This window comes from Petaurus breviceps, unplaced genomic scaffold (assembly GCF_028583685.1).
Source record: "Petaurus breviceps papuanus isolate PSGF00001 unplaced genomic scaffold, PetGlider_PUasm1.0 118, whole genome shotgun sequence".
Lineage (NCBI taxonomy): Eukaryota > Metazoa > Chordata > Mammalia > Diprotodontia > Petauridae > Petaurus > Petaurus breviceps.
In genome coordinates this window covers 13,778,332-13,795,174 of record NW_027185616.1, presented here as the reverse complement: position 1 = coordinate 13,795,174, position 16,843 = coordinate 13,778,332, and the positions used below count along the sequence as shown (strand labels likewise).

The 16,843-nt window shown below is 38.2% G+C and overlaps 1 protein-coding gene across 4 annotated transcripts in view; it reads left to right on the top strand.

Moving 5' to 3' along the window:
• Nucleotides 1–16,843, top strand: part of MARF1 (meiosis regulator and mRNA stability factor 1) — a 52,883-nt gene that overhangs the window by 32,476 nt on the left and 3,564 nt on the right. For 3 of the 4 annotated variants that reach the window (XM_069086438.1, XM_069086444.1, XM_069086428.1), the window contains exons 16-25: nucleotides 7,080–7,300; nucleotides 8,294–8,436; nucleotides 8,591–8,724; nucleotides 10,808–11,010; nucleotides 12,012–12,239; nucleotides 12,947–13,177; nucleotides 13,341–13,553; nucleotides 14,349–14,409; nucleotides 14,485–14,625; nucleotides 16,057–16,227. In XM_069086438.1, coding sequence (XP_068942539.1) covers nucleotides 7,080–7,300; nucleotides 8,294–8,436; nucleotides 8,591–8,724; nucleotides 10,808–11,010; nucleotides 12,012–12,239; nucleotides 12,947–13,177; nucleotides 13,341–13,553; nucleotides 14,349–14,409; nucleotides 14,485–14,625; nucleotides 16,057–16,227 — 1,746 coding nt within the window. The remainder of the gene's footprint in view (nucleotides 1–7,079; nucleotides 7,301–8,293; nucleotides 8,437–8,590; nucleotides 8,725–10,807; nucleotides 11,011–12,011; nucleotides 12,240–12,946; nucleotides 13,178–13,340; nucleotides 13,554–14,348; nucleotides 14,410–14,484; nucleotides 14,626–16,056; nucleotides 16,228–16,843) is intronic. The other variant, XM_069086448.1, reaches the window with a different exon arrangement.

Sequence of the window (16,843 nt, the reverse complement as noted above, 5' to 3'; positions counted from 1 at the left end):
TCTTTCAACCTCTATTTTGCCCTCTCGTTCTAAAACATCAGGGCAGTTTTCTTTGAGAACTTCCTGGAGGGTGCTTTCCAGGATCTTACTTTGGTCATGGCTCTCAGGCAGTCCAATAATTTTTAAATTATCTCTCCTGGATCTATTTTCCAGGTCAGTGGTTTTTCCCATGAGATATTTCACATTGCCTTCTATTCTTTCATTTGTTTGGATCTGTTTAACAGCCTCTTGATTTCTCATAAAGTCATTAGCTTCCATTTACTCCAATCTAATTCTGAAGCAATGATTCTCCTCAGTGAGCTTTTGAGATTCTTTTTCCATCTGGCAAATTCGACTTTTTAAGGCATTCTTCTCCTCATTGCCTTTTTGAGCCTCCTTTGCCATTTGAGTCAGTTTGTTTTTTAGGTGTTATTTTCCTCAGTCAGGCTGTTGATTCTCAATTTGTAATTTTCTTGCATTGTTCTCATTTCTCTTCCCAATTTTTCCTCCACTTCTCTTATCTGCTTCTTAAGGTCCTCTATGGCCTGTAACCAGCTTGTATTTTCCTTTGAAGCTTTTGATGCAGGAGTTCTGACTTCACTGATTTCCCCCTGTTCCATGCCTTGCTCCTTCTTATCCCCAAAATAGGAGTGTAATGTTGGAATCTTCTGTCTGCTTTGTTTCCTTTGCCTGCTCATTTTGCCACTCAATGATTTGACTTTTGGGCTTTTTGCCACAGTAGGACTCTGCCACCAGACAGGGGAGTTTTCGTCCCAACCGCTGGGGTTTTCTCAGCTGCCGGAGGTATTAGCTGGGTGCCCTCTCTGAGGTCTCCACACGCTCTGGCAAGCTGGACACATACCCCAGGACCTCCACCCTAGACTGCAATCCAGATCCAAGCAGGTTAAAGCAAGTGCGATTACCCCTCAGACTGGTGCTTGGTCCCCCTACACTCTGCAGGCCAGGAGCTGAAGCCGCCACATGGCACTGGCAGGCAGTGCTGGCCTCTCAGCGGTTTCTCGCCCCAGGGGTAAAAGCCACACATTCCCACTTACTGGGTCCCAAAATCCAGACTGCACTGGCCTCTCACCTTGTCCTTCACATCTATGTATTGATAAATCTGGAAACGGCCACAGCTGCTGCTGATCTGGAGTCCCTCTGGCTGGCGGCTGGTCAGGCCCGCCCTGGGGCTAAAGCCTTGGCGTGGGGCTGGGCTCGGCTCCCAGAGCGCTGCGCTGGACGATTCCTGCCAGCCTGCCGGGCTGCCGGGCTGTCCTCAGCGGGAGGTTAGCTTCTCTGTGTCATTTTGTGGGTTCTGCAGCTCCAAAGTTTGTTTAGAGTCCCCTTTTTACATGGATTGGGGAGGGTGGAAACTAACCCATTCATTCTTTAGGATTAAATTATTTAGTTTCTAATAAATTTTTTTTTCTTTTTTTATGGCCCTTTAATTTTTTTTTTTTTTTTTGCTTTATGATCTGAAAATGATGCATTTAATTTCTGCTTTTCTGCATTTGGTTGTTAGGTTTTTCTGCTTTAATTTGTGGTCAATTTTTGGGTAGGTGCCATGTCCCACTGAGAAAATGGAATTTTCCTTTCTATTCCCATTTACTTTTCTCCAGAGCTCTTTTATATCTAACTTTTCTAAAATTCTGTTCATCTCCTTAACTTCTTTTTTATTTATTTTTTGGTTAGATTTATCTAGTTCTGAGAGGGGAAAGTTGAGGTCCTCCACTATTATATTTATACCATCTGTTTTCTCCTATAACTCATTTAACTTTTTGTTAAAGTATTTAAATGGTATGCCATTTGGTACATACATGTTTAGTATTGATATTACTTCATTCTTTGTGGTATATTTTAACAAAATGTAGTTTCCCTGATTATATTTTTTAAGTAAATCTGTTTTTGCTTTTGCTTTGTCTGGGATCATGGTTGCTGTCCCTGCTTTTATTTTTTTTAACCTCAGCTGAAGTATAATAGATTCAGCTCCAGCCCCTTATTTTTACTCTGTGTGTGACTCTGTTTCAGGTGTGTTTCCTATAAACAACATATTGTTGGATTCTGGTTTCTAATCCATTCTGCTCTCCACTTCCATTTTATGGGTGATTGTAATGCCAATCAAAGGCAACTTCCCAAGGTTCAAAATACCAGCATAGGTGCTCTCCATTTTATTCAATGAAAAATTAAGAACACAGAAAATCAAAATATAACATCATTCAAAATACAGCATTTACCAAGTGTAATTCAATAATCTCCACGTACTACCCCACCCCTGGACATTAATTCATTTAATCAATCACAAAGTCCCTCTTCTAAGTACTACTCCACCCCTAGGCTTTACATTCATTTAGTCAACCACAAAGCCCCTCTTCTCAAATGGAGATTAGTTTCCAATCATAAGTAAAGTACATTCATTTGTTCAATCACAGAGCACAAAAAAGTCAAAAGTTCCTTACCCTTGGATCACAATTGAATCTACCCCAGAGTTACAACAAGCTTAAGCACAGTATTTAATATCCAAAGAGAGGTCTTTTCTTCATCTTGATGCAAGGCAAGTTCTCAGCAATCTTTGTTCCTGGGGAGACAAAGCTTAGCAAGGCCACAAGATACATTGCCAGTGTCTTCATTAATTCACTCTCTGTCTGCAGAACACTCTCAATAGCTCTGAACCAACAGCAAGGTTCAGGGACCTCTGCAACAACAGCACTGTCCTTCACCAGTGGACAAATCTGGCAAAACAACATCAAAACAAAGTACTGGCATAACAGCCATGTCTCCTCAGTCCTTGGCAACTCTGCTTGGCAGCTCTCAAAAGTCCTGGGCAATTCAAAGTGGCCCTCAGCAATCCTCTCAGTCTCTCTCTGCCTCCAAGATGCTGCTTCCAAAAAGTTCTCCTCCCTCTCTCTTCTTGTGTCTCCCTAAATCTACGTCACCAGCTCCTCCCAGTTCAGACTTCTCTTTTCACATCAACAAGTCCATCCCACAAGTGGGATTCACAAGCTCTGGGTTTCAACACAATCAAAACAAAAACCAAGCCAATACAGGGGGATCTTTAAATGCCATTACTGTTACAGTGATTCATCCCATTCACGTTTACAGTTATGATTATTAACTGCGTATCCCCCCATCCTATTTGTTCCCTGTTTATTCTTTCCTCTCTCTGTTTTCATCCTGTCCTTGCCCAAAAGGGTTTTGCTTCTGACCTCCACTTCTCCCAATCAGCTCTCCCTTCTACCATTCCTTCCCCTTCTCTTATCTGTTTCTTCTCCTACTTCCCTGTAGAATAAGACAGATTTCTTTATCCAGCTGAGTATGGATAGTGTTCCTTCTTTGAGCAAATTGGAATGAGAATAAGGTTCAAGTGTTACCTTTCACCAGCTCTCCTGTTGCCCTCCACTCCACAGCCCTGCCTTGTCATTTCTTAGAGAACAATAGTATTATTCTACTACATTGATATACCACAACTTGTTTAGCCATTCCCCAATTGCTTCCCCTCAATTTCTATTTCTTTGCCACCACAAAAAGAGCTGCTGTAATATTTTTGTACATGTGAGTCCTTTTCCCTTTTTTTATGATCTATCTTTTTGGATACAGACCTAGTAGTGGTAGTGTTGGGTTAAAGTGTATGCATAGTACCAGATTGCTCTCCTGAATGATTCTATCAGTTCACAACTCCACCAGCAATGCATTAGTGTGCCAGTTTTCCTACATCTTCTCCAGCATTCATGCATTTCCTATTTTGTAATGTTAGCCAATGTGTTAGGTATGATGTGGTAACTCAGAATTGTTTTAATTTGCATTTCACTAATCACTGATGATTTAGGACATTTTTTTCATATGACTATATGTAGCTTTAATTTTTTCATTTGAAAACTGCCTGTTCATATCTTTTTTTTTTTTTAAAGCATTCGGGGTTAAGTAACTTGCTCAGGGTTACATGGCCAGTTATTATTTTTGTGTGGGAATTGATCAGAGTATCAGTAGTATCAGAGGCTGGAATCGATCCCAGGTCTCCCGACACTGGGGCTGGCGCTCTTACTCACTGCGCCACCTGGCCACCCTTGGGGTTAAGTAACTTGCTCAAGGTTACACAGCCAGTTATTTTGTGTGGGTGTTAAGTATCCAAGCCCGGAACTGAACCCAGGTCTCCTGACTCTGGGGCCAGCGCTCTTACTCACTGCGCCACCTAGCCACCCCCTGTTCATATCTTTTGACCATTTATCAATTTGGGAATGACATATGTTCTTATAGATTTGATTTCATTTTCCATATATTTTAGAAATGAGGCCTTTATCAGAGATGCTGGCTATAAAAATTTCCTAGTGTTCTCATTTTCTCCTAATCTTCATTGCATTGACTTTGTGCAAAACCTTTTAAATTTAACCAGAATTATCTATTTTGCATTCATAATGTTCACTATCTCTTGTTTAGTCCTAAATTTTTCCCTTCTGCATAGGTCTGACAGGTAAACTATTCCTTGCTCTTCTAATTTGCTTGTTCTGTCATATTATGTCTAAATCATGTACCCATTTTGACCTTATCTTGGTATATAGTATAAGATACTGATCTTACTCTATGTCTAGTTTCTGCCATACTGTTTTCTAGTTTTCCCAAGTTCTTGTCAGATGTTGAGTTCTTATCCCAGAAGCAGCAGTCTTTGGGTTTATCAAATAGTAGATTACTATAATTGTTGACTACTGTGTCTTATGTACCCAATCTATTCTACTGATCCACCATTCTGTTTCTTAGCCAGTACCAAATAGTTTTAATGATTGGTGCTTTATAATACAGTTTTAGATCTCATACAGCTAAACCACCTCTAGGGAGTTCTTTTCATCAGTGAATTTTTATATGACCTTTTCTATTTGGCCAATTCTACTTTTTAAGGAGTTGTTTTCTTCAGTGAATTTTGGTACATCTTTTCCCATTTTTTTTTTTGTGCTTCCTTCTTCAAGCTTTTGACTCTTTTTTCATGAATTCTCTCGCATCATTTTAATTTCTTTTCCCAATTTTTCCTTTGCCTCTCGTATTTGATTTTGAAAATCCTTTTTGAGCTCTTCTAGTAAATCTTTTTTTTAGGGTCTGAGACCAATTCACTCTTTTCTTTGAGGCTTTGCATGTAGCCATTTCAACATTGTTCTCTTCTTCTGAGCTTTTCTTTTGCTCTTACCTGTCACTATAGTAACTTTCTTTGGTCAGGTTCTTTTTTTCTGTTGCTCACTCTTTTTTCTAGGCTATTTCTTGATGTTTAATTTTATGTTAAAATTGGATTCTGCTGTTAGGGTGAAGGGAGCACAGTCCCAAGCTTCAGGTGTTTTGTTCTGTTGTTTTTAGAGTTAAGTTTGGGAATGTCTAAGTTTTCAGTTCCTCCAGGATGGTGTGATTTAAGAAGAGGCGTGGTCCCTGCTCTCCTGGCCAGTCCTCTGGTCTGTGAGTGACCGCCAGGGCTGTTTTCTGCCCCGGAACTGTGACCAGGGTTCACACTTCATTGTAGCTTGATGCTGTCATGTACCAGTGCTCCTTCTTGCCCTGGCACTGTGACTGGGATCTCTGCATAGGCAATGCAACAGGATCCTGCACCCAGTGCCAACTAAGGATCACTTATAATCTCCTTTTGACCAGTTATTTGACCCTCTTAGTATTTGTGGGCTGAGAGCTCTGAGAGTCACCACAGATTCAATTGCCTCTGAGGCATGCTGCTGGCTTTGAATGGGTGTACACCACTGGCAGCTGCCTTGGGCAGGGGCCTGAGTCTTGCTGCTGGTTTGAGTTGGAACTTGGGGCATCACTGCTTTCTTGAACGAGGGATCAGGGCCTTGCTGTTGACTTGCCTGGCACAGCATGCACTAGACTGTATTTCCCTCTTGCCCCAGTGAGACAGACCTTTACTGCCCACTTCTAAGTTGACTTGGGCTGGAATATTGTTTCACCCGGTCCTTTTTGTTGATTTTACTGTTCCAAAATTCATTTTGAGGCATTATTTTAATGTCTTTTGGAGGGGAATTTGGGAGGAGTTGGCTGAGTTCCTGCCTTTTTTGCTTCTGCCTCATAAATGAACTGTTTTGTGAACCTTAAAACACTATACAAATTTGGGATTTCTTATTTTTTTTCTTTTACTGAAGGAAGCAGCACTTTAATGAAAAATAGATTTATTTTTGGTTTTATTGTTTAGGCTTTGAAAATAAGTACAAAAACACTTGCTAACTGGCATACCCTTTGATCCAGCAATACCACTTTTAGGTCTGTATTCCAAAGAGATGGTAAAAAAGAGAAAGGGACCTACATGTACAAAAATATTTATGGCCACTCTTATTGTGGTGGCAAAAAATTAGAAATTAAAGGGATGCCCCTCAGTTGAGAAATGGCTGAAGAAGTTGCAGTATGTGAATGTTACTTAACTATTATGCTATAAGAAATGATGAACTGGAAGATTTCAAAAAACCTGGAAGAACTTACATGAACTGATACAGAATGAAGTGAGCAGAACCAGAACATTATATACAGTAAGAGCAACACTGGTGTGATGATCCACTGTGAATGTGGCTTAGTTCTCAGCAATGCAGTAATCTAAGATGGTTACAAAGGACTCAAGATGGAAAATGCTTTCACATCCAAAGAAAAAACTGATGTGGTCTGAATGCAAATTGAAGCATACTATTTTCTCTATCTTTATTTTTTCATGTTTTTTTCCTTTAGGTCTGTTTCTTCTTTCACAACATGACTAATATGGGAATGTATTTTACATGATTGCACATATATAAACCTATAGGCTTATTTACTCTTTTAAGGAGAAGAGAGGAGGGAGAAAATTTGGAACTTAAATTTTCAAAAAATAAATATTAAAAATTGTCTTTTGATGTAATTGGAAAAAATAAAATACTATTTAAAAAAAAGAAAACATTTGCTAGTCCATAAATATTTCTGGTTAATATATTAGCTCTTTGCCATACCTAGTTATGGATATAAAATAGAGCAATGTTCTTTTCTACTTGATTGATTTAAATTATTAGTGACTTCAGGCAGTGACTCTTGTGTTTTGGTTACCTATTGAAAATTCTGTTTACTTGTTTTTAAATATTCACTTTTGTTTTCCATCCTAGACCCTTGGCTATTACGTTCCAAAAGTCCTGTGGGGAACCCACAACTTATCCAGTTCAGTAGAGAAGTAATTGACTTACTGAAGAACCAACCATCTTGTATCATACCTGTGGGCAAATTCATCCCATCCTATCATCATCACTTTGCAAAGCAATGCCGTGTATCAGACTATGGATATTCCAGGTTAATGGAATTACTGGAAGCAGTGCCTCATGTATTGCAGGTGAGTGACCCACAGGAAATTTTATTGGAAGAAATGATTGTGTGAGAAATAATGAAATGAGAGAAATCTTGCTTTGTAAAACAGTGTTTACGACATTAAGTTTTGTTTTTGATAGGTGGCCTTATGAGTTAGAAGATCAAAAAGTTCAAAATTCATTTGAATGAGTCTCTAAAAGACTTATATATATTTTAAGACCTTGCCACTTCAGGCCGGGCAGTATGTTAAGGATAGAAGCTAGCTTAAGGACACAAAATAGAGGCTGAAGACAAGAGGACACTGCATGTAAAAAGTATTAGCAGTGTCTCTCCCCTTGTTGCTGATACAAGCCTCCCTGGACATTTGACAAATTGTCTTGCTTTCAGACTGTCTTGGGCGTAGTGTTTCTGAGAACCAGTATGGAGTACAGGAAAGAGGCCTGAATTTGGAGACAAAAACACAAAGATCAAAGCTAGCCCTGTTATTTTACCTTTCTGGCCTCAGTTTCCCCGTCTGTCTAATGAAGAAGTTGAACTTCCTGACATCTACAGCCTCTTCTATAATGTCCTATAATTCTGTGAATTTGAGTCATATGGATGTGATCAAATTGTTTCAAGTTCTCTGGAGATACTTACTTTTTCCAAGAGACAAAGTGCATTTCTTGGACATGCTATAAGGATCCTTTTTCTGAATTGATAGAATATTTTGCATGGCTAACGATCCAACTCTTTGAAGGTATATATAGCAACTGTTGGAAGCTGGAGAAGGAAAACTGATGCTTAAATAATTTCCCTTGTATTGACAGGTTCATTTTATAGCAAATATTTCTGTTTAAATTCAAAGTAAAGGGAGCTGTTCTCTGTTTGGGGGCAAAAGGAAGTAGATAATAGATTTTAACAGGAAATAACTTGATAAGTGAGAATATGATTGTTGAGTTAATGCCTTATAGTGGTAAGCATTCAAGTATTTGTTTTAATAAATGTTATGATTCTAATTCAGAGAGTATTTGATTTTCAGATCCTTGGAATGGGTTCCAAACGATTGCTGACTCTTACTCACAGAGCCCAAGTAAAGCGCTTTACCCAAGATTTATTAAAACTTCTCAAATCCCAGGCCAGTAAACAGGTTATTGTGAGAGAATTTTTGCAGGCTTATCATTGGTAAGTTTGTTAAGAAAAAAATTTTAAATACTTTCTCCCCAAAAGATTTAAAGATTATGTAATACTCATATTTTATATTCCTTAGTAGCTAATGAAGTAATTTGAACCAATTATTATATTTATTTTCTTTTCCATTTCCATTTTTAATACATAGGTGTTTCTCTAAAGACTGGGATGTTACTGAATATGGTGTTTGTGAGTTGATTGATATCATATCAGAAATTCCAGATACAACAATTTGTTTGACCCAACAAGATGATGAAATGGTAATCTGCATCCCCAAAAAAGGTATGTTGGCCTAGGTTTGTTAAAATTTGTCTTTAGTCTACATTTCACCACCTCGAATTTGGTCCTCATCACTTCCTGCCCTGGACTATTGCAGTAGCCTTTTGATTGGTCTCCCTTTCCCCACTTTAAGCCATCTTCCATTCAGTTACCAGAGTGATCTTACTGAAATGTACTTCTAACCTTCTCAACCCTTTATTCAGTATACGATAGTGGCTCCCTGTGTCCAATTAAAATCCCTAGTATCAAATTTAAAAAACCCCATTTGGCTTGTAAAACCTTTTATACACAAATTCCTTTCTCCTTTTCCAGTCTTCTCATACTTCACTCCCCTCTGATCCAGTGCCCTTTGTCTCTTTTCTCATTCCTTTCATGAGGCACTCCATCTCTTGACTTCTTTCCTTTTCACTGGCTGTCTCCAACTCCTCGAATAGTCTTCCTCCACACTTCTGCCTTCTGACTTCACTGGATTCTTTAAGTCTTAACTAAAATTCTGCCTTCTACAAGAAACCTTTCCTGGTCCCCGTTAAGGCTCATGCTTTCCTTCTCAGATTACCTTCCACCTACCCTGTGCATAAATCGCTTGCACACAGCTATCTGTTGCCTCCCATATTGACACATGAGCTCTTGGAGAGTACGGACTGTTTTTGCTGTTCCTTGTGTCTTCAGTGCTTAGCCCAATATGTAGAACAGAGTACTTAATGAATGTTTGGTCACTGATTGACATTTCTGACCAATTTTGTGACAAATTTATTTGTGTTTTGATGGAACCCATAACTGCTGGGTTGGAGATGTGCAATATCGTTACATAAAGAGATGCATGACTAAATAAAGAAAACAAAGAAGAAATTAAGCCCATTTTCAAACCAGAAAATTGCCCATATAATAAGGAATTTTTATATGTAAAAATTAGAAGAGGACATTATCACTAACATAAAGGTTGTTTTTTTTTTTTAAGCACTCGGGTTTAAGTAACTTGCTCAAGGTTACACAGCCAGTTATTTCTGGGTGTGGTGCTGAGTATCTGAGCCCAGATTTGATCCAGGTCATCCCAACACTGGGGCCGGTGCTCTTACTCGCTGAGCCACCTGGCAGCCCCTAAGCAATTGGGGTTAAATAACTTGCTCAAGGTTACACGGCCAGATGTTTCTGGGTGGGTGCTAAGCGTCTGAGCCTGGGATTTGATCTCCAGGTCTTCTCAACACTGGAGCCAGTGCTCTTACTTGCTGTGCTACCTGGCTGCCCCCAAACATAAAGTTTTATCATCAGAACTTTTATTTGTATTGCAAAGAACACCAGTTAAAAATGGTCTGGACTGTGGTTATCTATGCTGTGGATGTCAGTGATAATTTTTATTTTGATTGCGTGCATAGAATATTCTTACTTCAGATTGGTTTGTATTTAAGTAAAAGATTAAAATTTGTCGGAACAAAAAACATGTAAATTTTACATGTTTTCACATCTGTAATCAGTGATGATTATTAAAAAAAAAAGGAAAATGGCAATAACAAGAATGACCAAAATGTCATTTTCAGGAACAGTTAAGATTAAAGTTATTTAGGGGTGACTTATCCAAAATGATATTTATCCTTACTTCATCCTTCCCTTCATTAGGTCAGAGGATCACAGATTTAGAGCTGAAAGGGTATCTTAGAGACCATCTATTCCAAACCCTTTATTTTATAGATGGGCAGCTTAATACTAAAAAAGTTAAATGACTTTCCCAGAGTCATACATGGCATTGCCAGGATTCAAACTGAGCTCCCCTGACTCATTTTTTGTGCCCTAAAGAGAACCTTCATCAACGAAGTGAAGAAACTAAGCTCAAATCAACTTTAATTTTTAGGAAAACACTTCTGATAGAATAATTTGGTTGAAAAAGAAGATAAAAAAAAGAAAAAGAAGATAAACATTAACAAAAAGGAATTTTCAGGGGGCCTCATGAATTTATTTGATCTATCCTAGCATTGTCCTTCATTACCATCTATCATTCAATCCTAACTGGGTCTTCCCTCTCCCTTCCACCCCTCCCCATAATGTGAGTTCCCATATGAAAAAGTTGTGATATTTGTTTTGTCTTTTAAAGAACGTACTCAGGATGAAATAGAAAGGACAAAACAATTCTGCAAAGAGGTGGTCGATTTGCTGCGTCATCAACCCCATTTCCGGATGCCTTTTAATAAATTTATTCCTTCTTATCATCACCACTTTGGCCGTCAGTGCAAACTTGCACACTATGGATTTACTAAACTGCTTGAACTTTTTGAGGCCATTCCTGATGTTTTACAGGTAAGTTCAAAAGACATATAACTTTGAAAATTAGGTTACTTTAGGGCCGGCTAGGTGGCGCAGTGAGTTAAGTGCCGGCCCTGGAGTCAGGAGGACCCAAGTTTGGTTCTGGCCTCAGACACTTAACACCCACACAGAAAAACTAGCTGTGTAACATGTGTTACGTATGTGATATGAGTATGCATGTGATTTTTAAATAAAAGATTTAGTTGATTTTTATATTGATTTTTTTAGATAACTCAGTTTTCAGAATCATTTCTTTTATGATCTACATATTTTTAAACATATTTAAAAACTTATGTGTAGGTTGGAGAGTGTGTTAGAACTCTATTTATTAAGCTTTTAAAGGACAGGTGAACCCAGCACAAGGAATCCTTGATACTAGAATTGTGCCAGAGGGAGAACAGGTAACTCTCTCTTGCTTTGGGGGGAAGAGAGATGAAAACAAGAAAGGGATAGGCTCTGTAAATGTCTGAGTGCCACCTCGGTACATTCAGAGGCCAAGAACCAGAAAATGTCATGTATCAGACTGCAGGAGAGAAGATGTGACTTTATTGTTGTGACTTCTGTGCAGTTGTTTCCATGTGTCTGAGCTTCATCAATGACTTTTAAACCAGCTGAATACAGACTGCCCACAGGCAACACTGCCAAGCTGAAAAGAGACTTGACCTGAGTCTGAGAGATTGGCTGTCTACACATACTCCCAGCCAGAACTGTAATGGTTTAGAGCATCTTCACATTCACAGAAGGTCTTTACCTGTATCAGGTTTTTTTATAATTAATGATCTTAGTAATGCAGAGATGTGACCAGTGCTGTGGTTATTACCAAGAACAGTTTGGGAAACTGACAAAAACATTATAAAGAAACAAACCCTTGTAGGCCATCATACTATTGCTGAGATAAACAAAAGCACTTTCTAATTAATAGTTTTATATACATGAATGCCTATTATTTGCTCATTGAGTTTAACATTTCATTTTCTTTTGTTTCTCTTTTTTAGGTATTGGAATGTGGACAAGAAAAGATCCTTACGTTGACAGAGGTAGAACGTGTCAAGGCTTTAGCTGCCCAGTTTGTTAAACTTCTTCGGTCTCAGAAAGACAACTGTCTTATGATGACTGATTTACTCGCAGAATATGGTAAAACTTTTGGTTATACCCTTCGTCTCCAAGACTATGATGTCAGTTCCGTTCCAGCATTAATGCAAAAACTCTGCCATGTTGTAAAGGTAAACTAATTTTTCATTTTGGAATAAATTTTGTAGTGGTTTGATTATGTGCTTTACATTTTTTTCAATGCTTTAATGTTTAAATTAGTCTCATCTGCCAATCCATCAGTCAGTTAACAAATGCTTACTAGGAATCTTACTATGTGTTAAACATTCTGCTATGGAATTGCTCGCAAGAGCTGCTCCAGGCTATTACAACCATATTTCTTGTACTATAACACTACTATATAGTTTGCGTGAGCCATGGGAAATTCATGAACGAAGGTTGACCAGGAACTGTTGATAGTGAAGTAATGTAGTTTACCATTAACTTGAGTTTTTTTTTTTAAATTGCTTCTTATCAAACTTCCTTTGCAAGTTATTGTCAACATTTTATTACGTAAAATAAGATAATCGAAGCTTTAGGTTTGTTCGTTCCTTCACTGCTGCATTTTCAAACCAACAGCACATTAACCTTTTGGGCTGATGGTTTCACTGTCTCCGATCCAAGTATTTTACTCCCAGATTTCTCTTGGAACTTTAGAAAACAAATTATTGTCTCATCTACCTAACTTTTGGTCTAATGGATAACACTTTACTTTGGGAGAAATAATTCAGGAACATTATCTCTTTATCAGCAGGTCTCAATGACCACAGAAAGTATAACTGCAATAATGTGGCCTAGATGGTCTCAGTTTTGAAAGTTCAAATTCTTTGTCCTTTCTCAGGTTGCTGATACAGAATCTGGCAAGCAGATTCAGCTGATAAAAAGGAAGTCTCTTCGGTCTCTCACTGCCCAGCTACTGGTGGTGTTAATGTCTTGGGAAGAAACCTCCTTTCTTTCTGTTGACCAGCTCAAGAGACATTATGAAACTACCTATAGTACTTTTCTCAACCCTTGTGAATATGGATTCATGACCTTGTCTGAACTTTTGAAGAGTCTGCCGTACTTAGTTGAGGTATAAAAATGTTTGACCTTAGTCTTTAGAATAGTCTTGATACATTGGGTGGAGTTTGAACTTTGGGCTTTAAGAAATTTTGTTCTTATTGTAGCTTCCCAAAGAGGGTAGCTTGTGCTGTAATGCTCCTGGTTCTTTCAATTGTTATTGTTGATGTTGATAGGTTTTTACCACTGACTCCACAGAAGAGCATGTGAAGCTCACCAGCTTATATTTGTTTGCAAAAAATGTTCGGTCTCTACTTCACACCTACCACTACCAGCAGATATTCCTTCACGAATTCCCTGTGGCCTATACCAAGTATACAGGAGAAGTGCTGCAGCCCAAGACCTATGGTTATAGTAACCTGGAGGAGCTCTTGGGGTCAATTCCTCAGGTAGCCATTGACGCTTTGTTTTGTGTTGAGCGCCTCCTTATAGAACCATACGTTCACTCTTGCCAGACTAATACAGTTGCAGGCAGTTTAAATTTAACTTAAATTTATGTTTAGTTTAAATTTGAATATATACACTAGATAAGCTGTATTATTTTACTAAAACGGAGAACTCAAGTGTATATTGGATTATTTTAGTGTTGTATAAGTAAAAACATTAAGAGATTTGTATATAGAAGTATCTAAGTTATATATACACTGAAGAAGTCATATTTTTATCTATCTATTTATTGGAGGGGGGAAGGTAGGGCAGTTGGGGTTAAGTGACTTGGCCAAGGCACACAGCTAGTAAGTGTTAAGTGTGAGTCTGGATTTGAACCCAGGTCCTCTTGATTCCAGGTCCAGTGCTCTATTCACTGCACCACCTAGCTGCCCTAGAAGTCATATTTTAAATCAGGAAATTGGTTCATAGTAGTTCTAAAAATTGTGACTCTAAAGGAGATTGGAATCCTCTGTAAAGATACATTATTTTTACTTAGTCTGTACTGCTTCAAAAGCTAAGAAAAGACTATAGAAAAATATTTTCAACTTTCCAGGCATATTTCTTTATCTGTAGCTACTAAATTCTCAACTTTGACTTAAATATGATCACTCTTGAAGGACTTGGAATTCTTGAGAGGCAAAATCATGCTTGATAAGATTTAAGGGTGGATGTGGGTGTGTTTAGGGGTGTGTGTGTGTGTGTGTGTGGTTCCCCCCACTTTCCCCTCCATTGACTAGGAATATGTTTCATTGTAGGTGGTCTGGATAAAAGGACATGGTCACAAGAGAATTGTTGTTTTGAAAAATGACATGAAAAGTGAGTAAACTTAAAAAAAAAAAGTTTTCATCCAACAATTTCTATTTTCTGACCTGTGTGTGTTTTGTCTTCTAGCTCGGTTGAGTTCTCCCAGTTTTTCTCCTGCCAATCATGTGAGTGATCATGAAAACCAGACTGAAGACAACAGTGAGCTTATTCTGGAGGCACCTGAATCTTGTGCCTCCTTAGGACTTGCCCTGGGAACGTGTGCTAATGGTAAGAGAAAACAGTAAGTAGGTGCAAACGAGGTCACAGGTAAAGGTTTGTACCTATTGCTCATGAATGCAAAGTAGAACCTGCCCTTTTTCTGGTTTGGTTTTGTCTCCTCTTTCCCATGTTTCATTCCATCTGATACAATCCTTCTTTATAACCTGACTAAGGTCTAACGTGAAACTATTTGCAGATCCTATGCTTGATTACATGCCGCCATGAGGGGGAAAGGGGGGGAGGGAGAGAAAATTTGAAACTCAAGGAATTGTGGAACTGAATCTTGTAAACTAAAAGTAAACAAATTAATAAAATTAATAAATTTAAAAAAAGAAATAATTTGGAAAAAAGATGAATACAAAGTAGAGAGAGGGCTTTTGACAGTTTTTATTGTTCAGTAAGGTTAAAGAGTGTTGGAGAGGGTTGTAAGCACTATCTCATACAAATATCACTTCAGTTCTAGGCATCAATAGGAAAACTTGGCTTTGGACTGTGAGTCAGGAAAGCAAGACTCAGGTGCAGACTTTGTCACTGACTCGTAGTATCACTGTGAGCAATTCACTTAATGTCTTAATCCTCATTTTCCCCATTACATTTATGTGAAGCAATGCAGGCAGTGTCTGCAAGTCTCTTCAGTTCTAAAAGTCTATGATCACATGATTTATCTAGATTAGGCTGTGGCCCACAGGCAGGCCTGTTTTACATCATCTACATTTTTTACAGGCTGCCCAAAATCCTTTGGTGGGCTGCATGTTGTGCAGACCTGATCTAGATAGTATGGTTATGTTTGTTATTTTGTCTACAATTGATAAGCCAGGAGGTCTGTTAAAGGTTTAGAGCCTAGGTCCTCAACTGTGTCCCTTTGACTGAATCCAAACTTCATAGAACAAATCCCCCTAATAAAAGGATTTGTTCTGTAAAACTTGGACTCGCTCAGAAGGCCACACCCAAGGACCTAGAAGGCCATATGTGACCTTGAGGCCACAGATTCCCCACCCAAGGTGTATAGCCTTGGCCTTTATATTTTATTTTTATTTTTAAAGAACATTTCACTACTTAATATTGTTTTCACATAGTCCTCTGAAATAGGGCTGATTGCATTTCTCCCATTTAAAAAGTGGAAAGACTGAGGTAAAGATATACCAGTAATTTGGAGAAATAAATTCGTTCTTTTAAATCACTGTAATCCATTTAATTTATTCTTCTAGGACTTAAGTTTTTTGAGTGCCAGAAATAGTGAGGACCTTTTATCTTCAAATACCTATTTTTTGATGGAGGATGGCATTCTTCCTTTATAAAAGGAGTCTTCCAGGTTGGGAGACGACCGCTGTGCAGTTACTGGGTTTTGTTTCTTTTTTTTATCACTTCTCTTGCTCTTTAAGGCTTAGAAGTCTGATCAATTGACATTTTCAGAGTGTTCCTGGTCTCTTCTTCCCACAGGTCCTAATCAAACTGAGCAGGAGCTCCTCTGCTTAACTAATACTTCTCCTGTAGACCTTTTGTGTGAGCCAGTCCCTTCTTGCTTACCATCCCCACAGCTGAGACCTGATCCAGTCATTCTTGAATCTACTGATCTTATTCAGTTTGAGGAACACCCCCAAACTCCTTGTGGTAAGATTCACTGAGTTTTTATCATTTACCTGGAAAAAGCAGCTGTTATTTCTTTCTTACTATTGTATAAATTTAAATAGACAGTGGCAAATGTGTGGAAGTCATTATTTTACATGGTAAAATTCCTAGTGTTTGACCTTTATAACTAGCTTTCAATTATTGTTACAAACAGGACAAAGAAAATATCATGGATAAATGAAATCTACAGAAAAAATAAGTATTATGCCACATACCTACAAAGAAAGAATAGCATATTATGTAAAATGACAAAAATCAGCTCTTTTAATTTATTCATTTCAATTTCCTGCCCAAGGAGCTTTTGTAAGAGTCATGCTATATAGACCGTTTTGAGTTTTATCTCCTCCCTGTTCTTGTATTCTCTTAGTATAACCTAATAGTAAGCATTTTTTTAAAGTACACAATATATCCCACTCTCTGTGATTAGTGTGAAGAATGCAAAGAAAGACAAAAGACAGTTCTTGTTGCCAGGAACTGAAAGTTTATTCACACAACAGCTAAATACAGCCTAAATAGTAAATAATCAATAGAGGGAAGGCTTCCATCCCGTAGAAGGTGGGATTTTAGTTTGATCTTGAAGGGACCCAAGAGGTAACAA